General features: G+C 35.1%; 2 protein-coding genes and 1 long non-coding RNA gene across 3 annotated transcripts; all 3 read right to left on the bottom strand.

Moving 5' to 3' along the window:
* Window positions 1-8,669: 8,669 nt before the first annotated feature.
* On the bottom strand, window positions 8,670-14,267 carry LOC123896442. Its single transcript, XM_045946825.1, has one exon. It carries the CDS (start codon window positions 14,238-14,240, stop codon window positions 8,670-8,672), a length of 5,571 nt encoding a protein of 1,856 aa, XP_045802781.1. The 5' UTR covers window positions 14,241-14,267.
* Window positions 14,268-16,906: 2,639 nt separating this feature from the next.
* On the bottom strand, window positions 16,907-17,528 carry LOC123895031. Its single transcript, XR_006804077.1, has 2 exons — window positions 17,401-17,528; window positions 16,907-17,296 (listed from the first exon to the last, which is right to left on the bottom strand). It is a non-coding gene; the product is annotated as an uncharacterized LOC123895031 (long non-coding RNA).
* A 4,671-nt stretch (window positions 17,529-22,199) lies between these two features.
* LOC123896440 (protein HAIKU1-like) lies at window positions 22,200-23,198 on the bottom strand. The gene has a single exon (XM_045946824.1). It carries the CDS (start codon window positions 23,196-23,198, stop codon window positions 22,200-22,202), a length of 999 nt encoding a protein of 332 aa, XP_045802780.1.
* Between the last annotated feature and the right edge of the window lie 220 nt (window positions 23,199-23,418).

Here is a 23,418-nt window from a genome sequence, read left to right as displayed (position 1 = left end):
GATGCGCACGATATGATAATAACATGATATGATATAAAACGGGATAAAGATAGGATATGATATCAGTAGGATAATAGTTATCCTCGATTATTCTATCATGTGTTTGGTGCATATAGGATACCAAACATGATAACTATTATATCATATTTTTAATACATACTTGCTCATAATAATAATATGATAAATGACAAAATTACTATGAAAACAATTGTTGTTTTTTAAAAATTATTTTGCAATACTTTGAATTTCATAAATAAAAAATATAAATAAGCATTCAAATAACTTTATATAATTTTAAAAATTATTTTACTATCAAATATATATATATATATATATATATATATATATATATATATATATATATATATATATATATATATATATATATATATATATATATATAAATTAAGAGTCAGGATCCGTTGACACCAACTAGTTTGACACCAAATGTTACACCTCTCAATAACGTTTTAACCGATATAAATTTTATAAAATCCACCGTTGGATTGAAAGTTTACATCATATAGATCATTTGTGTAAAATTTCAGACAAATCTAAAATCATTTGATATGCTATTGAGACACATAAAAATTAACGGCATTTAAAAAAATACAAAAACCGTTAATTTTGATGTATCTCAATAACATATCAAATGATTTTGGATTTATTTGAAATTTTACACAAATGATCTATATGATGTAAACTTTCAATCCAACGGTGGATTTTATAAAATTTATATCGGTTAAAACGTTATTGAGAGGTGTAACATTTGGTGTCAAACTAGTTGGTGTCAACGGATCCTGACTCATAAATTAATTATTTTAGTATTAATTTACTATCAAATTATTTTATTATTTATATTTTATTAATTTCCATTTTTTATTTTAAAATATAATTTATAGAATAAATCAGTAAATTATTTTCTTATCCTATCTTGCTGGTAACCCAGCTCAAAGTCAGGATAATAATTTTAACTAGAGAGACATGATATGATAACCATCAGAATTAACTTATCATATCTTGCCGTGTCACCAAACACTGGATTAAGACAGAATATGATACAATTATTATATCATGTATCTTATCTTGTGCACCAAACGGACCCTAAATATTTTGATAGTAAGAGAGAAAGAAAGAAGTAGAACCTCCCTTTTCTTTTGTTTCTCCTTCACTAGAAGGGAGCACTCTCAATGTAGCACTCTCAATTTTTGTCGGGGTGGTAGATATAATGTCATATTTCCCATAAGGAGGATTTTTGATATTGGGAAATGTTGAATTTCGAGTGTGAATGATTAAGTCTCACATCGATTATGAATAGAAAGAATGTTGGATGTATAAGAGAGATGACCTATTAACCTAATGTTTTAAGGTTTTGGATAGAGATGTGACGTCTCGTTTTCTTGTGATCTTGGAGCATTGTCCCTATTGTTTTTCCTAAACTCCCCAATAAGTGGTATCACAACCATAGTACGACTTCACGTGTAAGATATAAACAAAAGTTTGACTAAAAGGAAAAATTCAAAACTTTTTAAATGTAAGAGACAAAATTAAAACCTAAAATAAACGCAAGGGATCAAAATGCAATTAAGCCAAAAATAAAAAACCATAAAAATAGGAACAATTTTTCTTTAAAACGAAACAAAACCATGCACAAATTTTCCCCTTGAATTCGTGCTTGCACAGGTGCATCTTAGCATTCAGACGGAGGTCAAGATTAGTATTACGTAGAGGTTGCAAAGAAATAAAAGTTGGATAAAATTGGTAATATAGATATGTGTGTTTGGGGGCCAGTTATGGCATCAAGTGGTTCCATAATTATTATTAAACACATAATTAGTCATCCACTAAATAAACCATATATTAGAGCAAAAGGAGATTCTAAACCAAATATATATCAGGGCAAAAGTTTTACGATTGAAAGAAATCATATATTAAAATACACTAAAACATACGATAATTAATGAGAAGATTATTATGAATGAGGTTAGATTTTGAACAAATAAAATCTTTCAACAATAAATTAAAAAATAATAAATAATTGAGTAAAAAACCAAAATAAAAATAAAAAACATGCTCTATAAACATTCACCTTAGCCAACAAACTTATTTGTGGTCTTTTTTTTTTACAGATTAATTTTTATATATCCGACAATCAATCCAACAAATAAGCGAGATACGAATATCTTTTTTTGGATACGAAGAAATTTTTTAAAAAATATATTTTTGAGAAGTTTTTTTTTTTTGCTTTCACCACAAATTGAATCTGGTTCGGGGGTCAGTTATGACATTAAGTGGTTACAGGCCCCTCCCGATCGTAGTTGAAGAGGATCGAACCGCGGTCCTCCCTACCAAGTTCAGCGTCAATTACCACCGAACCAACTAACGATTGATAGATATATATTTTTTTTAAATAATGGATTAAAGAAGATTCAATTGAATGTCACATAAGCAATCTCTCTAATTAAATGACACAAACAATTTCTATGAGAATGCACGAGAGAACTCCGTGAAAAAAAAGAACAAATAAACACAAGCACAAAATCATAAATTATAGAAAATTGGGAGAAACGGTGTTTTGAAGCACAATGGTAAGGAATGAATTTAACAACTGTGGTTTGCACTGAGGCTGCACAATGAATGAGTTCTGAATATATAATAGAACATAACTTTGTATAAGCTTATATATATCCGATATTAATTGAGTTTGTTTTTTTATGTTACAAATTAATTTGCATATATCCAACAATCAATCCAACAAATAAGCAAGATACAAAGATTTTTTTTTTAATCTTTTTTTATATTTAAATCTTTTTTTGAGAATTATTTTCTTAATAATGAGTTAAAGAAGATTCAATGGAATACGACGTAAGCAATCTCTCTAATTAAATGACACATAAGCAATTTCTATGATAATGCACGAGAGAGCTCTGTGAGAATCTCGCTATGTATATAACTAGTATGTTAGCCCGTGCCATGCACGTGATTATTTTCTTTTTTAATATTATTTATGTGTTTATTTTGTTATATTATTTAAGTAATTTGGTTTAAAATTCTACGATAAAATTAAGATAGATTTTGCACGATATAGGTTTAACGATGTTATAGGATAGAGCGAGAAGAAAACTATTATTTCGTTTCTCGTTCTACACTGAGCTCATTCATAATAATTTTATGTTTATCTCTCACTCTCTATTTCTATATCTCTCCCATCGGATAATTTCAATTTTTTAATAATATTTATTTATTTATTTTTTATGGTTGTCTATTTCATTTTATATTTTATTTTGAATGTTGTATATATTTTTCTTTCAATTATTTATGAGATTGCTTTTATTTAATTTACTTGAATATGAAAATACGATATATGTCTAAGAATGTTACAAAGGCATAGTGGGGTGGGAAGTACTCCCTCGTTCCTTGTTCCACACACACACACATCTCTATCTCTTAGGATTCTTTAGGGATTCCATCAATAAAAAATAATTGTAAATTTTATACTATTTTTCAAATGAAGAGATTCTCTCAACCTCCCCCCTCTCTCTCTCATCTCTATTTCCTAGGATTCTTTAGGGACTCCATCAATAAAAAATAATGAATGAGAAGATTCAAAAACATATCAATATTAATATGTCATGTAAAGCAAATATGAGAGAAATGATAGAAATTTAGCAAGTGTACTAAATAGCCGTCAAGTAGTATAATAAAATCGTTCTCTCCGCAGGGATTGTTGTAAATCAATTGTAAATTGAAGACATACTCATGTAAATTGACATAAATTGTAAAAAGGGGGTTCTTGTTTGGTTTCAAGTTTAAATTTTAAAACTTTAGAATTTCTTTGGTGTTTAGATTGATGTAAGAAAAGCGATTGGTCCTTTTTGGGTCATCTAATTACTATTTCTCTTGGTAACGCCATGTATGATAACGAATTATTCAAATTAGTTTCATGATTAGATTAAATCAAAAATGATTATGCCCAATGTCTTGGTAACATAATCCTCTCCCTTGATCATCGATTCCTAATGTCTTAGGTAATCTATGATCAATTGAGGTTTACAACCTTTAATCTTTTAATCTCAATTAACAATCCAAAATTTCTTAAGTGAAAATTAATTGATCAATTGTTCCTAGATCGATGAGTTATTCCTATCGTCATAGTAAAACAAATCATTGCAATCATCATATAAGTCGCGAATTCATACAAAGCATTAAGCACAAAGAACAATCAATAGAAACTAACTTCGTAATTCATTAATCATATCATATGACAATCACATAGTTCAAGATCAAAAGTAATTAGAATCACCTAAGGACCAATCATGAGAATTTAGCTAGACATTGCAAATTCAGAAATTACATCAAATAAAATGAAAGAAAGCATAATTACAAGAAGAATCTTGATGTGTTTCCACACTTGAATCCTTGCTTGGTCGCTCTTGATCCTCCAAAATAGCTCCAAATGTTGTTCTCAGTCTCAAAAATTCGATAATGATCCAGATCTGATGTTTCCTTTTTATAAAAATGATCAAAAGTAACGTTTTCCGCCTGAGGCACAGAATTTCCGCCTCAGGCGTAAAGAATTACGTTTCAGGCACAGCTTTTTCCGCCTGAAACGGCAAAACAGTGAGCAATCTTGGTTCTTCAGTGAAATTTCCGCCCCAGGCGTAAAGAATTCCGCCCCAGGCGTAAAAATGCTATAAAATCCAACAATTTTCATTTGCTCTCTTCCTTCGCATGTAGCTTCAAATCAATGTCTTATTCTTCATGATTTAGGTCAAAAACCTCTAAAATCACTTGAAAATGGTCTTTATTTCCATGTAATGACTAACGTCATCACAACCCCAAACTTGAACTTTTCCTTGTCCTCAAGGAATATCTCAATCTCTAGGAAAACAAAACACTACCTCGATTCATCTGGCTAAACAAACTCAAACCCAATCAAGTTAGACGTAATTTGCATGATATTTCAATGATCAATTTCGTCATGATTCAAGTACACACAGTTTCAAATTTAGGCAAAACAAAGAGCATCAAACAAAGATTGACCATACTTAATTTCTTCACACCCTCACCGACTCTCCTGTTTAAGGGTAATATAATCACTCAATCAACACATCATAACTAGACTACTATAAATTTGCAGACATTCTCAAAAATCAATCACCATGTCATGAGCACACACATTAGAGGACTTTTAAAGGTTATAACGTGGCCTGGTTAAAAGGTGGATGGTGGCTTTTCTGGTAAGTGAGTAAAAAAAAACTTGAAATTAGATACCACTGAGTCGAATAGATACAACACCCCACCCTACTTTGTAAGAATTTATACTTAGAGAACAATTCACAAAATTCCTTTTTGTTTTCAAAAAGATCACCATGATTATTATTTTTCTTTTGTTTTTTTTTTTTTTCGATACTTCTTTTCTTGGTGAACTTTTGAATTTTTCTTTCATAATTTGGAATTTTTCTTTCATAATTTTTTTAGTTCTCTAGTATAGTATATCCACCCCAAACTTAAGTTGTTGCTAGTTCCAAAAGCAACCCCAAACTTAGTGAAATGCATTGTGCAAAAACCACTAAAGGTATCTAATTTTCCAAGAAAATCATTTTTTTTTTTTTTATATATTATTTTGATAACTTGGGTCAGATACAAACAAAACATTTTTCTTTAAGCTCAAAAGGGGTTAAACAACGGATAAGCAATGATAAGGGTGGCTAGAACAGGCTCAAGGTACCAAACAACTTGCCTCGTGTGTACATCACAACAATAAATCAATTAAAGAGAACATGCGCAAATTCTAGAGACATAGCTAAGTGTGGAATTCTCATAATCATCAAAAGAAATCAGTGTTTGGGCTCAAAATCTCACAGTTTTTGCTGAATTAGACTATGGTCAATATTTGTGAGAGTCCCTAAGCCTTGCCTAAATCATCACTATGATGCATCCGAAACAATCAAAAACATCACAAATTCATATCACACATTTGGTCAACAATTTTGAATCTAAAATGATAGCCAAACAAATTTCAATAGTGTGAGGTTTTCAAAAAGACTAAGACATTCAAAGAAAACAAAACGACTAGCTCAAGTACTTATTATAGACCAACATCAAGCATGCAACAAATTAAACAAAGGAATCATAATACACAGGCCAAAAAGAATCTATAGAGGAGAAGGACAGTAAAGGTGAATGGCACAAAACCTCAATCCTGCTCGGGCATGTTATGATCATGATCAAAACGAGGCAGATTTCCAGGAAATTGCATTGATGAGGACCCTCCTTCATCTGGAAGGCCAGCTGCCCTCCTCTGGCGAATGTAGGTAGCACGGTTCATTTCATGTGTAGCCGCCATGCTCCTAACTCTTTGATTGTGAGCTTCATCAAAATCATGCATCGTTGGATATCTCGGATAGAAATATGCCGGGACTTGCTCCCGGTAACGCATGGATGCTTGCCATAAGGCGGATGAAGTGTCATAGTGGTCCGCCATATCAATGCCCTGTTGGGTGCTCATGTCCATTTTCCACACCATGTCAGCAAGAACATTCACATCAAATTGCGGAGCTGGAAAACCCTCCATTTCCGGGGCCTGTGGCACTTCATGGTGCATCACATTTTCAACATTCTCCTCCCTTTCTTCACCTCCTCCCTCAACCGTGTAATCCATCACATCATCCACATCAGCAAATGGAATGAATGTCTTCCCGAAAGTTTTTCTTCTCACATCTCTCACAAAAGTCGTAGTGACTTTTCTAGACTCTTCCATTTGATCATCATCAAAAGTAGCAACATTTTGATCCAGACACAGTTTAGTGATCAAACAGAGGTGTGTTAGACTATATGACCCGGGATCTTTCTGGATAATTGCAGACAAATCATCACTCAGAATTGTGCCCAAGTCTATGTCTTCACCTAACAAAATAGCTTGAAGTGCTAGCCCTACATCCATAGGAATCTCAGAATTGTTCCCACTTGGCTCCACGTTATTTATCCAAAATTCAGCCCAAATCCGTGGAATATCCAACAAATGAGCGGTTTTAAACCGCTGGGGTGGGAGCTGCCTAGAAGGTCTCACCCACACACTTCCGGGTGCAGTCAACTGAGATTTTAAAGCCTCACGCTTATCTGATGCCATGGTTGCCCTATTCTCACGTCGATGATTCAGAACACAGAATTCAGGAACATTAAAATGAAATATCCTATTTATAGTTTCCGGGGAGTAGTCTACATCTACCCCGCGTACTTTAGCAATCCGTGGTGACGAATTTTTCACTCGCCATGCATTACTCAAAAATTCTAATGCTAAAGTACGATTTCCAGACCGAAGACAGAAATTAAACTCATACCAATGCCTGTTGCGGAATTCTGCTTCAATTAAGGGAAATGCTAATACTTCATCCGTGAGACGCCTTTCAGGTTTGAAGTCCTTACTTTTGAGAGTCTGGTACCGATTGTAGGCCGTTTGTCGAACAAAACGTGACCGAGGAATTTCAGTCACAACCGGTGGTGGAGGAGGTGGTGATTGCTCTCTAGGCGGTGATGGTGGAGGAGAAGGCGAAGGTGACGGTGTAGGAGTTCGGACTACTCTCCTTTTCTTCACCACTTTTGACCTTGATTTTGAAGACCCAACTTCAACTTCCTTGTCTTTTGAGGATTTTTTGAATATGTTCTTCATGGTGAGAAAGGTAAAGATTGAGAAGGGTAATGGTTTATGGGTGATTGATGGAAAAGATGAAGATTTATGGTGGTTTTTTTTTTTTTGGATGAATTTTCGTGTAGGGTTTTGAAGGGTTTTTGATTTTGGGTTTTGGAAAAATTTGAAGAATTGGTTGTTGTTGATGATGGGTTTTGAAGGATAGAGTTGGATGGAAGAAATTTTCGTGGGTTTGGTGTTATGGGTGTGAGAGAGGTTGTTGTTTTAATGGGGTTTTGAAGGATTTGGAAAGTTTTGGTTCAAGAAGGGTTTGGGATTTGAGGGAAGAATTGGTGAAAGATAATGGGTGAATTTGTTGTGGTTGTTGTTTTAATGAAGGATTTGTGTTGGGTTTGAAGGTTTGGATGGTTGTTAATGGAGGATTTGTGTGAGGAAGGAGATGAAGTTTGAGAGAAAGGATAAGGTTTGTTGAAGAAGATGAAATTTGAGAGAAAGAATGAGGGTTTCATGTGTTTCTACGCCTAAAACGTGATTTTTCCGCCTAGAACGTGAGTTTTTACGCCTGAAACGGCAAAACAGAGAGCACCATCTTTTTCAGCATGATTTTCCGCCCCAAACGGCAAGGATTCCGCCCCAAACGGCAAAATATTGAACAACCCAATTTCTTCAGGATTTTTACGCCCCAAACGTAATTTATTCCGCCCCAAACGGCAAAACAGTGGGCACCCATTTTTCATCATTATTTTTACGCCTTAGGCGCAATTTCTTCCGCCCCAAACGTAAATCACTCAGGATTTGAATTTTTCTGCTCCTTTCTTACGCCTTAGGTGCAATTTTTGTGTCCCAAGCGTAAATTCCTGATTGTGACCCTTTTCACACTCCTCTTTTTTTTTTTTTTCAATTTGACCTGCACAACACAAAAAAAATCACAAGAAAAACTATTACGATTAAATAAAACCTTGGGTTGCCTCCCAAGCAGCGCTACTTTTAGCGTCATTAGCTCGACGGTCTCGGAACCTCAAGGGTCTTCGAAAAGTACTGCCACCTTGTGGCGGTTAAAATCTCCTCCCTTATAAAACTTGAGTCTTTGTCCATTTACTTTGAAAGATTTCTCCTCCTCTCCTGGTGTAAAAATTTCCACAGCCCCGTGTGGAAAAACTTCCTTAATGACAAACGGACCAGACCACCGAGACATCAGCTTACCCGGGAACAACCTTAAACGAGAATTGAATAACAAGACTTGCTGTCCTTTCTTAAACTCCTTTCTTACCAGCCCTTTATCATGATACTTCTTTGTTCTTGCTTTAAAAATCACGGCATTTTCATATGCTTGCATCCGCCATTCTTCAAGTTCATTCAGCTTAAGCAATCTTTTCTCACCCGCAAGACCTGCATCAAAATTTAAAAATTTCACAGCCCAATATGCCTTGTGTTCTAGCTCAACCGGTAGGTGACATGATTTGCCATAAACTAGTTGGTATGGAGAGAACCCCAAGTGTGTCTTGAATGCGGTTCTATAAGCCCAAAGTGTATCATTAAGCTTCATTGACCAGTCTTTCCTTGAAGTAGAAACCGTTTTCTCCAGAATTTGTTTCAATTGCCGGTTAGATACTTCAACTTGTCCACTTGTCTGAGGATGGTATGGAGTGGCCACCTTGTGCTTGACATTGTATTTCTCCAAGACATTCTCCAAGTATTTGTTACAAAAATGTTTGCCTCCATCACTAATGAGAATTCTAGGAACCCCAAACCGAGTAAAAATATTTTCTTTAAGGAACTTCACCACGGTATGGGAATCATTCGCTTGGCAAGGAATAGCTTCCACCCATTTTGTAACATAATCTACACACACCAATATATGAAGATTAGACCGTGAAGATGGAAAAGGTCCCATAAAATCAATCCCCCAACAATCAAAAGGTTCTACTTCGAGCATTTGGTTTAGAGGCATCTCATCCCGCTTTGAAACATTGCCGGTCCTCTGGCAATTATCACATCTTCTAGCAAACTCTACACAATCTGCAAACAGTGTCGGCCAAAAGAAACCACTTTGAAGCACCTTTGCTGCTGTTCGTGGACCACTGTGATGACCACCATATGGAGAACTGTGGCAATGCCACATTATGCTTTGCGCCTCTTCTTCATCAACACATCTACGGATCAAGCCATCTTGCCCCACCTTAAATAGGTATGGATCATCCCAAAAATAGAAGTTAGCATCTCTAAAGAATTTCTTCTTTTGTTGATAGGAATAGTCCTCCGGAATTTCATTTCCTGCTTTGAAATTAGCCATGTCAGCAAACCAAGGCCTTTTAGAAACCATCAGCAATTTTTCATCCGGGAACTCTTCGTTAATGCACTTCTCTTTTGTGGTCACCATTGGATTTTCTAACCTTGACAAATGGTCAGCGACCACATTCTCCACACCTTTCTTGTCTTTTATCTCCAAATCAAATTCCTGCAAAAGTAGTACCCACCTCAAGAGTCTAGGCTTTGAGTCGCCTTTTGTGAGGAGGTACTTAAGTGCCGAGTGATCTGAAAAAACAACAACTTTCGATCCAATCAGATAAGAGCGAAATTTTTCCAAAGCAAATACTATTGCAAGCAACTCTTTTTCAGTAGTTGTATAATTGATTTGATTTTCATTCAAAACCTTGCTTGCGTAATATATAGCATGGAAAAATTTCGCATGTCGTTGACCAAGCACCGCTCCAACCGCATAATCACTTGCATCACACATTAATTCAAAAGGGAGATCCCAATTAGGTGCAACGATTATGGGCGCGGTGACCAACTTTTCTTTAATCACAACAAAAGCATTCAAACATTCATCATCAAATTTGAATTCATTTTCCTTCACAAGGAGGTTACTTAAGGGCTTAGCTATTTTCGAAAAGTCTTTGATGAAACGCCGATAGAAACCGGCATGACCCAAAAAACTTCTCACTCCCTTAACATTAACGGGAGGGGGCAATTCCTTAATAACCTCTATCTTTGCTTGGTCAACTTGAATGCCCTTTGAAGAGATTTTGTGTCCAAGCACAATACCTTCTTTAACCATAAAATGACATTTTTCCCAATTTAAAACTAAATTGGTACTTATGCATCTCTTCAATACGGCATTCAAATTGGCTAAACATTTATCAAAAGACTTACCAAATACAGAAAAATCATCCATAAATACCTCGATTGTGTCCTCCATCATATCAGCAAAAATAGATAGCATACACCGCTGGAATGTGGCCGGTGCGTTGCACAACCCGAAAGGCATCTTCCGGTAAGCAAATACTCCAAAAGGACAAGTAAAAGCTGTTTTCTCCTGATCCTCTGGGTCTACCACAATCTGATTGTACCCAGAATATCCATCCAAAAAGCAATAATAGGCCTGCCCTGCAAGCCTTTCCAACATTTGGTCCATGAATGGAAGAGGAAAATGGTCCTTCCTTGTTGCTGAGTTCAACCGCCTGTAGTCTATACACATCCGCCACCCAGTGACGGTTCGAGTGGGTATCAGTTCATTTTTTTCATTTCTCACAACTGTCATACCACCTTTTTTCGGGACCACATGGACAGGACTAACCCACGCACTATCCGAGATTGGATAAATCATACCAGCTTCTAGGAGTTTAAGAACCTCTTTCTTCACCACTTCTTTCATGGTTGGATTTAGTCTTCTTTGAGGTTGCACCACAGGTTTGTATTCATCTTCCATTTTTATCTTATGCATACAGAATCCGGGACTAATCCCTTTCAAATCAGAGATGCTCCAACCCATGGCTTCTTTATTTTCTCGCAAGACTCTAGTTAGCTTCTCTGCTTCCAAAGAACTCAACCTGCTGCTTATGATTGCCGGTTGTGAAGCATCTTCTCCTAAGAAAACATATTTTAAGTGAGGTGGGAGCTCTTTCAACTCCGGAATAGTAACTTTTAGGTCCTCCTTACCACTAGCTTTCTCTTCCACATCATACACATTTTCAAAATCTTTTTGTGCTTCTTCTTCTTTACATGATTCAAGCTGACGGAGACAAATTTCAATCTCCTTGTCCCATTCCTCTTCCAAATCATCGATGGAATTAACAATTACTCTTTCTAAAGGTAAGGATGGTGTTTCTTCCACTAAGACATCTTCTACCACTTCCTCAATCACGTCAACCTTGTAACATTGTGGCTCATCCTCATGGTGTTTCATAGCTTTGAACACGTTAAACATGACTTGTTCCCCATGTGTTCTCAACATAAGTTCTCCCATCTCAACATCAATCAATGCTCTTCCGGTAGCTAAGAATGGCCTACCCAATAACAACGGCTCTACCTCGGCATCATCTTCCATATCAAGAATTACAAAATCAGCCGGAAAAACAAATTCAGCAACTCTTACCAAAACATCATGTAGTATGCCATATGGATGTACTATTGATCGATCAGCCAAAGAGAGTTGCATTTTTGTAGGTTTAGCAACGGCTCCCGGAATCTTTTTCATCATTGACAATGGCATGAGATTTATGCTTGCTCCCAAATCACATAGAGCTCGACCAACGGAAATGTTGCCAATAGAACATGGGATAGTAAAACTTCCCGGATCTTTCTTCTTTTGAGGAAGCTTCTTTTGAATTATGGCGCTACATTCCTCTGTCATATCAACTGTGTCATCATCAAGAGGTTTCCTTTTCTTTGTCAAGAGATCTTTCATGAATTTGGCATAGACAGGCATTTGTTCCAACACTTCAGCAAAAGGAATGTTAATTTGGAGATCATGAAGCATCTTCATAAACTTTTTGAATTGTTGATGATCATTAGCCTTTGCCTTCTTCTTGCGCGGATATGGCAATTTAGCATGGACAGAACTTTCTTTCTCCTCTACACCCTTGCCTTTCTTTTCAACTAACTTCTCATCATTCTCTTTTTCAATTTTTTTCTCTTTCTCATCTTCAACTAACTCCTCTTTCTCACTCTCAATCATTTTCTCTAAATCATTCTCAACTTCTCCCTCATTCTCATGTTCAACTTCTCCCTCAACATTATTTTTTTCTTTCACTCCCTCAACACTAGGCTCACTCTTTTTCTTCGTTACAATCTCAGGTGAAGGAACCACTCTATTTCTCAAATTAATCGCCTTGCAACTTTCATTCCTCGGATTATCCTTTGTAGAACCTTCAAAACCATTATTTTGAGTAGCCGCGAATTGCCTTGACAATTGCCCAACTTGAGTTTCCAAGTTCTTAATTGAAGCTTCATGATTCTTGTTGGCAACATCTTGGTTGGCTTTCATTTGATCTTGGCTAACCTTCATAGCTTCGAAGTTCCCTTGAGTCACCTTTATGAATTGAGTAAGTGTATCCTCTAATTGAGAAGGTCTCCTTTGTTGAGAGTTTTGTGAAGAAGATTGTTGTTGAGATTGATTTGAGTTTTGATTTCCTCCCCAACCAAAGTTTGGATGGTCTCTCCAACCTGGGTTATAAGTGTTTGAATATGGATCATACTTTGGGTTGTTTCTTTTGAAGTTGGCTAGGTACTTTGCCTCTTCTGACCCTTCAGGAAAACATTGGCCATTAGCATGCCCTTGTCCACAAAAATCACATTTCACTTCATTAGCTGCCATGACTGGCATTTGGGCATTAGGAGTGCTAGTGAGGTGTTTCAACACAGCTGCCATTTGAGAATTCATCAATGTAGATTGGGCCAAAAGAGCAGTTTGAGTATCAAGCTCTATCATGCCTGCCTTCTTCTTTGCACCACGATCATTTTCAACTCTGTACTCATTTTGAGCCATGGATTCCACCAACTCTCTAGCTTGAGTTTGATTTTTATTTTTCAAAGATCCACCTGCCGATGCATCTAGAAACATTCTAGTTTGAGCTCTCAATCCTTGTGTGAAATGCTGCATTTGAGTATGACTATCAAGCCCATGCTTAGGACACTTCTTCAGGCTCAGTTTGAATCTTTCCCAGGCATCATACAATGTTTCGGAGTCTCCTTGCTCAAAACTTGTAATGTCAGCTCTTCTTTCAAGATACTTATGAATTGGGAAGTACCTATCCATGAACTTCATCTCTAGCTCTTGCCAAGTATTGATGGTGTTAGGTGGTATTGTGTCCAGCCAGTCTTTAGCTCTTCCAGTTAACGAGTACTTGAAAAGCCTTAATCTTTTATCTGATTCAGATACTCCTGGTGGGTCTGTATAGTCACAAGCTTCATAGAAATGCTCCAGGTGGAGATTTGGACATTGTGTTTCTGCCCCTGAGTATTGATTCTCCTTGAGGGCGCTGAGCACTGAATTCTTGATATCAAATGACACATGATTTCTCGGTTGGAAACCCAGATTGGCAAGCTCTCCATTGTTTCTTTGCCCATAGTCACCTAACATCCTCTCAGGCACAACTGGTGGAGGTGGTGGTGGATTTTCAGCCATGATGTTGGCTTCGTTGTCCGTTGTGTTTGGACTAGAAACCGCTTCTTCACTACTTTCTTGTGCAACACCTGCTAACCGGGCAGCCTCTCGGGCTAACCGAACTGCTTTCCTGTTTGCTTTAGCTGTTTTCTCTATTTCAGGATCAAAGACAAGTTCTCTTGCTACTTTCCTACCTTGCATAAACAACCAGAAAATACCTTAAGAAGCAACTGCACTACACAAGAATGAAAATGAAAATAAAATTCAGAACTTATATTTTTTTTTTATATATATTTATAATTAAAATAAACAAAAACTTAATCAATAAAACAATAAAATTTAAAAGTATGACTCAATTGCCTTGTTGATTTAATCAACAATCCCCGGCAACGGCGCCAAAAACTTGATGGAAATTTAGCAAGTGTACTAAATAGCCGTCAAGTAGTATAATAAAATCGTTCTCTCCGCAGGGATTGTTGTAAATCAATTGTAAATTGAAGACATACTCATGTAAATTGACATAAATTGTAAAAAGGGGGTTCTTGTTTGGTTTCAAGTTTAAATTTTAAAACTTTAGAATTTCTTTGGTGTTTAGATTGATGTAAGAAAAGCGATTGGTCCTTTTTGGGTCATCTAATTACTATTTCTCTTGGTAACGCCATGTATGATAACGAATTATTCAAATTAGTTTCATGATTAGATTAAATCAAAAATGATTATGCCCAATGTCTTGGTAACATAATCCTCTCCCTTGATCATCGATTCCTAATGTCTTAGGTAATCTATGATCAATTGAGGTTTACAACCTTTAATCTTTTAATCTCAATTAACAATCCAAAATTTCTTAAGTGAAAATTAATTGATCAATTGTTCCTAGATCGATGAGTTATTCCTATCGTCATAGTAAAACAAATCATTGCAATCATCATATAAGTCGCGAATTCATACAAAGCATTAAGCACAAAGAACAATCAATAGAAACTAACTTCGTAATTCATTAATCATATCATATGACAATCACATAGTTCAAGATCAAAAGTAATTAGAATCACCTAAGGACCAATCATGAGAATTTAGCTAGACATTGCAAATTCAGAAATTACATCAAATAAAATGAAAGAAAGCATAATTACAAGAAGAATCTTGATGTGTTTCCACACTTGAATCCTTGCTTGGTCGCTCTTGATCCTCCAAAATAGCTCCAAATGTTGTTCTCAGTCTCAAAAATTCGATAATGATCCAGATCTGATGTTTCCTTTTTATAAAAATGATCAAAAGTAACGTTTTCCGCCTGAGGCACAGAATTTCCGCCTCAGGCGTAAAGAATTACGTTTCAGGCACAGCTTTTTCCGCCTGAAACGGCAAAACAGTGAGCAATCTTGGTTCTTCAGTGAAATTTCCGCCCCAGGCGTAAAGAATTCCGCCCCAGGCGTAAAAATGCTATAAAATCCAACAATTTTCATTTGCTCTCTTCCTTCGCATGTAGCTTCAAATCAATGTCTTATTCTTCATGATTTAGGTCAAAAACCTCTAAAATCACTTGAAAATGGTCTTTATTTCCATGTAATGACTAACGTCATCAAGAAACATAAAATTATTATGAATGAGCTCAGTTTTTGAACAATATAAAGTATTTTAACTATAATTTAAACATCATACGAGTAAAAAAAAATGTTCTATAAACATTCACCTTAGCCAACAAAATTATTTGTCATTCGCTCTACCTCTACATCCACCGTGATATTCATCCTATCGAAATAAAAAAAACTGAAATTCCTGGCACACAGTGGACAGGTGTTGCTCAAGGTGTAGCAACACTTGTCTGTTGTAGACAGATGTTGTTACTGGTGCGCCAAAATTTGTCTATAAACAGAGCAAATAACATAAAACAATACAAACAGTAAAGTAAATAACACACAAGAGTTGTTAACCCAGTTCAGCCTAAAGCCTACTCTGGGGGATACCAATCCAGGAATGAAGTCCACTATCAGCAGTATTACTTCGAAGCTAAACTCACCCGTTTACAACTTCTCACTTAATCACTACCCAATGACACTTCTACCTAGGAACTCCTAGATATGAGACCCCGTCTCAATTCCCACCTTAACAACACAGACAGCGTTGTTATTCAATTCAACAATCACAACAGGTGGAGACACACTCCTAAGAAACTAGGATTCACTCTTGCTTAAAAGCTTGCGAGTAAACCACACAACACAATAGAACAATCTCCGTACTTCAAAGCTTAGGAGAAGTTCACACTTACAACTCAATAACACTCAGGTCCTAAGCATGCATCAATGAGATACAAGAAAGGCTCACAATTAACACTCTAAAATCCCTAAAAACACACGCTTTGTAATACACGATTTTAGATACTTGAAACCATATGCTTGCCTTCGTATTTATAGTAGTTGAACGACCACTAGTACAGAAAACACTTTTTACATCTGGCCAAAAACCCATTTTACATCTGCAGCCTGTCAGATGTAGACGCACAAGATATAATAAGTTTACGCGTTTTACATCTGACTTAGCCAGATGTAAAATCAACACTTTTTACCTCTGTTCTCGTGCTTCAGTTGACCATTTTTTCAATTATTATTTTTTTAAATTAAATTGGACTTTTTACATCTGGCCAAGCTTTCCACCAGATGTGAAAACCTCACCTTTTTTTTTTAATTTTAAATCCTGATTTTTTTAAAATCTAACCCACAAGCCAGCAAGACTATATATATATATATATATATATATATATATATATATATATAACATAACTTGCATATATAAACATAATTTCACAACAAACATCCAAAATTAAAAATCAAGAACATGACACTACATTCGAATTAAGGCAAATAGTAATGTTAACAATGCTAATATGTACCATTCAACATCCAAAATTAATATCAAAACAATTCACCATACAATAACTTCACACATACCTAGATCCCTTCCTAAATCAAGATAGTTCACCACACTAAAATGCCAAAGCCTAATACTTATTAAATTCAAATCACATATGTACAATAGCACCATACTATACATCCCTTTCCTAAATTGCATCACTAATATTGTCATCAAAATCAAGACAGTTCGCAAGATCTAAGAGCTCCTATATAGCAACTTACCAAAACTTAAGCTAAACAATGTACAACGTCAAATAAGAGAGAAACCCGGCCTCGCTCCTAAATAGCTGCAGTCTCTTTTTTTTGGGGGGGGGGGGGGGGGAGCACAGTACCCTACTCAATGTGAAGCTGCAGACAAAAGAGACAAATTAGTGAATGAGATTAGTGATATTTCTAACACCAAAAGAATAGAATAATCCTGGAGAGAAGGAAAAGAGCTTGAGTTTGCTTACCTATGATCAAGAATGGTTGGATAGGGGAAAGAACAACACACACAGGCAGAGCACGCTGCTGTCCTCGCTAGGCGATGATGCTTCTCGCTAGACGAGCTGTTCAGTAACAGAAACGCAGCTTTTGCTGCCACTCCCTTAATTTTCTTCTACCTTAGATCCAGGTTTGAATTTGTCTTTCTCCTTCTTGAAAACATCCAGGTTTGAATTTGTCTTTCTCCTTCAACAAGGTTTAAAAATCCTGAAAACAACATCAATGAAAGTCCATATAAATTCATTTTGTAAAATAAAAACACAGTATCTTGTAGTTGCCTGAAACATCATTTAAGATTTACATAGTCCATATACTGTCTAGGAAGCAATCAAAGAGGAAAAATATAAGCAATGAGGAAGCTGTAGAAATTGATATTGGAATGGAATTCTCATATGAATTCAACAAAGAACATGCAAACAGAATTTCATGATAAACTCACCAAAAACAGAATTCAACAAATTGTGACTACTAAAAGTCTAAAACTAACTCTTTTGTAAAAAAAAACAAAGAGAGTCTAAAACTAACTAAAAAAATAGAAAAAAGCTGCAGAGCCTTAGTGTTATACATTAGTGAATATGAAAGCCAAAATTGCATCAAAACCTAGTCCTACAAGCTGAAATCAAAGAGACATAACAAAATCAAACTACTACCTGAAAAAAAGAGTCATGGTGGCTGATTATACCAGAGTAAACTTAGAAGACAAACCTTGTTGAAGAGATGCTTAGTCAATGACTGGATCATGTTATTTTTAACTATACTTCTCTATACTCTACAAATTCAATACTTCAATCAAATGAGTTAAAACACAAATGTAATAAAGTCAAAGTGAAATTTTAGTTCACTTTCAAAAGCATAAATTGTATTATTGGAATGTAAGGGATAATGATCAAGTATTATTGCAAAATAAATACATTCATATTGAATATTTATACATGCATAATAACTCCCTACATGTGACATCAAGAACATGGTAATAGCTAACATGTTAAATTAAGTTACCAACAGGACATGAAATTAATACAAAGTGATATTTATTCAAGACTGTGTTAGAAAAGAGAACCATCTCAATCTTATTCAAGACTCACAATGGACTAACATTGATGATGACGGTGAATCCGGAGATTAGATCAAGAGGACCACCACCAAAGCGTTGTCCGAGAGCAAAAATTATCACGGTCAGCAGATGGAAAGACATCACACATGGATATCAAAGCAGTCCAACAAAAATAAAAGTCACATCAGAGGCTAAAATAATTTTAATAACAAAACATACAATACATAATTGGATCATGTTTATATGATAGGTTGTGGCCAGAATCTGCACTACATCTTTTTTTTTTGAATATCAGAACCTACACTACATACCTGCATAGATATCCAACAAATTGCTTCCATCAATATCCCAATTGTTTCTTATAGTCTGGATCCCTTCTTCAATCATTCAACTGTAAAAGTTATAAGAGTCACGAAACTGCCGAATCTGTCAAAATATTTTGATAGAATGTAGGTCATCTTACCTAAGCAGAATGCTTACTAGTACAATAACAAAATGAACCCGAGAGAAACTGCTCCAAATTTGAAGTTTTTACTCAGGTAGCTTTCTTCGTGTGCGAAAACTCTTGTATGCTTTCTGCAATTTAAATACAGCCATGTGATTATGATTTTCCTCCTGAATAAAAACTGTAGATTCAAGGGATTGATCTTCCATGTTTTCCATACACACTATCAATAAGAGGATTATAGAGTAAAACAATTGAACAATAAGTTGAACACAAACTGAATCACTCAAATGACCTAATTTAATTATGAAAACCATAAAATTGAAGCTAATTTGAACACAATACCACTAAATTCAAAAACCCAACTAAAAAAATTATTCATAATCAAACAAAAAATTATTCATAATTCATAATATATCACTCCTCAATACCATTGAAATCAAAAACCAAACAAAGTAATTAACTCAAAAAAACCATGAGTAAATTAGGGTTTGACCTTTTCTCTGGGTTTAGGGCTAGAGAAGATGAAACGAGAGAGAAGACAGATATGAGTGCTTCAACCTTCAATTCATGTTTCACTGGGTTTTGGAATTTCCGATTCAGCCATCAATTCGTGTTTCAGTGAGACAGAGAGACGACAAAGATGAGCGAGTACGTGAGGTCGGTGAGAGAGATGACGCCGCCGAGTTCGAGTGAGATTAGTGAGAGAGAAGACGAGATCGATCGTGAGAGAGATAAGGCCGCTAGGGTTCGAGTGAGAAGTGAGAGAAATCGAGTGAGCAGTGCGTGAGAGAGATGAGTGAGATCATGATAGTACTGCGAGTTACACAATTCTCACCATAATTACAGGATTGCCACCGCATTCAGCTTTGCTTCTGGTTATATTATGACCAGATGTAAAAAGTTGTGTCTATGTATTTTTCACTTCTGTGGATATTGAAACCAGATGAAAACCCTACTCCATATAGCTTATTACATCTGACATATGTTCCACAGATGTAAACTTCTTAAGTAATATGTCATATTTTTACTAGTGGACTTGGGCTTCAAGACAAAATTAGGGCTTATAGAATTGCGGCAGCAATGATATATTTTTGAAAACAATAGTTATATTTTTGAAAACGCAAAAATATATTTTCCAAAAATATAATTCCTTTGGAAAATAAAACTAGGGTTTGGCTGCCTCATGAAACACATTAAACACGTGCGCCTTCCTCTGTAAGAAACCTTGAAACAATTCTTCAAACAGATCTTCAAAAGATTGAGTAGAAAATAATAACATCTAGCTGGCACGCGCAGAACAGAGTCAGGTGTTGTTCCAAAGTGTAACAACATTTGTCACAACACTTGGAGTCAGCACATTTGTCTCAACACTTGGCTAAGATATGTTTTTGCAAAATGTAGCCAATCATACAAAAACCCAACAAAAACAAATAAAGATAAGCACAAAACCATAAATTATAGAAAAATAGGAGAAACGGATTTTGAAGCACGATTATAAGGAATAAATTTAAAAATTGTGGTGTGCACCGAGGCTACACAATGAATGAATTCCGTATATATAATAGAACATAAATTTGTATAAGCTTGTATATATCCAATTAATTAATATCCGATTAAAGCATGTATATATCCGATTAATTTAATTGTTTTTTTTACGGATTAATTTGTATATATCCAAAATCCAACAATTAATCAAACAAATAAGTGAGATACGAGATCCTTTTTATAAATAATGGGTTACAGAAGATTCAATTTAATGTCACGTAAACAATATTTTTAATTAAATGACACATAAGCAATTTATATGAGAATGCACGAGAGAGCTTCGTGGGAATCTCACTATGTATATAATAGAGATAGAGATAATATAATAGAGATGCAGATAATAAAAAAGAAAAATGTACAAGATAAATAGTTTACAAATGTTTTTTCACACAAAACTACGAGATAAAATCAAAACTGGTTTAAAAAAAAAAAATAGGGATACCGAGTTTTAGAAAAAAATCAAAACTAGTTAATTCACTCAAATTTGGTACAAAAGTTATCATGTTTCTTCGTTTTTATTTTTTTGTCTCAATTCATGTCAACAAAAAAATTCTTCCAAAACAGCCATTAATAAAATAGAAAATAAAATGTTAAAGAAATACAAAAAATCTTCCATTGTAATATCACTTGCCAAATATGATCAATACTTAAAAATATTGGCCATGTATAGTACAAAAAACATAAAAAGAAATCAATGCATTTTGACCAATCGTTTGTTGGTTTTGTGGTGATTGGTGCTGAACTTGGTATGAGAGACCACGGTTCGATCCCCATGACTGCGATCGGGAAGAGGCTGGAACCACTTGATGTCAGAACTAAACTCCGAACCAGATTAAACTGGTGGTGAAAGTAAAAAAAAAAAAAAAAACTCTTAAATTGTGATCTAAGATCAACACAACTAAAAAGGGATCGCTTAATGAAGCATGAGAAGTTTCTGAGCACTAAGTCATATACAATCGTTAAAGTAATATTGATTTATTTTTTTGGTAGGTATTAGTGATATTGACTTGATTACGGCCATACAATATTTCTTCATTGTTTGTTTGTAAAATTCTCATCATTGTTTGATAGGATTTTTTTTTGCCTTCATCATGAGTATAATCTGATTTGGGGGTCAGTTAAAGATAATGAGATGATATCTTGTTTGTATAGGAAGGTTGTTAGGGAAACTATGGGGAGAGACTCTCTTATAACAAAAAAATTAACATAGTAAAATTCTCTGAAGCAGTCAGAGAGACTGAATTTATCCTTAAATCAGAATGGGAACAAATATAAAAAAATTTGTGTCATTTTTCTTTCCATACTCTCTTTAATTTTGTGCACTAGTTTTAAACTTCCATAACAATTCATAACCTCGCTTCCATAAAATTAAATATTACAAGAAAGTCAAAAAAATCATACAATCTTAATTCACCCCACCCCACCCCACCCCCACCCCCACCCCACCCACTCTTAGGTTGTCTTTAGGAATTACACCATTAATAAAATAAGAAATAAAATGTTAAATAAATACATAATATCATTGTAATATCATCTTGCCGAATAAGATCAACACTTCAATGCATTTTGAAATGAAATCCATTAGATATTTTTATTTCAAAAGAGTATCTCTACATAACAAAACAAAAATACTCTTAAATACTGAACTAAGATAAACATAATTAAACGGAATCCCTCAATGAAGCATGAGAAGGCTATTGATCATTTGGCTTCTTCGAACTTTAGAAAGGAAAATTTTCTGTAGAAACTGGAGACCCGGGATAAGAGCTTGAAATTCCATTATTTTGTAGATATGGTTGGAAAGGGAATTCAGGTGATGGTGGCGAAAAAAGGCTTGGTGACAATAGAGGGCTATAAGGCGATTGAGGGGATACCAAATTCATGTTACTTGTTGGCCATGGTATGGAAAATTCAGAACTTGGTGATTGAGGACCATTTGTTTGTGGGGAAGAGAAATCATTCATAGATTGGTTACCATTATTCATAGGCAAATTTTGGTTGGTAGCAATCATAGGCAATACAGGACCAAGAGACAAAGAAGACGAAAGTTGATAAGGCTCAATATTGTTAACCACTTGGGTTTGACATGCGAGAGGATTTAACTGGTTACCACTTGAATTACCAAATTCCATCATCGAGTCTTTGAAATTTCTCAAGAAAGCAGAAGTCGAAGATTCCACAACACTGGTCTGTGAATTTTCAGCAAAAGAAGGTTCTGAATCAGGCTGCAAAGGATATGTAGGCAGTGCATTCTTTGAAGCTAATGGAGGAGCTATTGGCGCCAAAGATGGAACCTGAACTGGAACATGTGGCCTCATTATGGACAATGGTGGAGCTACTGGCGCCCAAGCTGGAACCTGGACTGGAACTTGTGGCCTCACTATGGACAATGATTGAGGCCTATTTTTCTGCAACCTTGTATTCTCAACTAGAGGTTTTGAATGATTGACTTTTGTTCCACTAGTCATGTGTTGAACAAAATCCTTGAAATCATCTTTGTGAACAAAGTGAAATTCTTCTGGATGGGGATAAGGATATCTATTTCTAAGTATAATATTGTTGCGAACATGAATTGTATGTTGTAAATGATTCTTTTTCATGTTCTTCCCTAATTTGTTTACAACCAAATTCACATTTTGCTTTTCCAAATGATTCTTTTTCATGTTCTTCCCTGATTTGTTTACAACCAAATTCACATTTTGCTTTTCCATGTTCTTCATTTTTGAAAACCTAGAAATTCACCAATAAAAATCCCCCACTTTTTTGTACAATAAAAATCTCCCAATTTGCAAATTAATAATGAAACCCTAAACACAAAAAGAACCCAAATTAAAACACTTTAATTTTAAGAAATAAACTTAAATTATTCCAACACTCAAACCCAATTCAAATTCGAAATTTGCAATCGTTGATCACAATAAAAAAATAGCAAAAGGGAGA

The sequence above is a fragment of the Trifolium pratense genome, linkage group LG7, assembly GCF_020283565.1.
Source record: "Trifolium pratense cultivar HEN17-A07 linkage group LG7, ARS_RC_1.1, whole genome shotgun sequence".
Lineage (NCBI taxonomy): Eukaryota > Viridiplantae > Streptophyta > Magnoliopsida > Fabales > Fabaceae > Trifolium > Trifolium pratense.
Note: the sequence above shows the minus strand (reverse complement) of the source record. Positions and strands in the feature narration are given on the sequence as shown.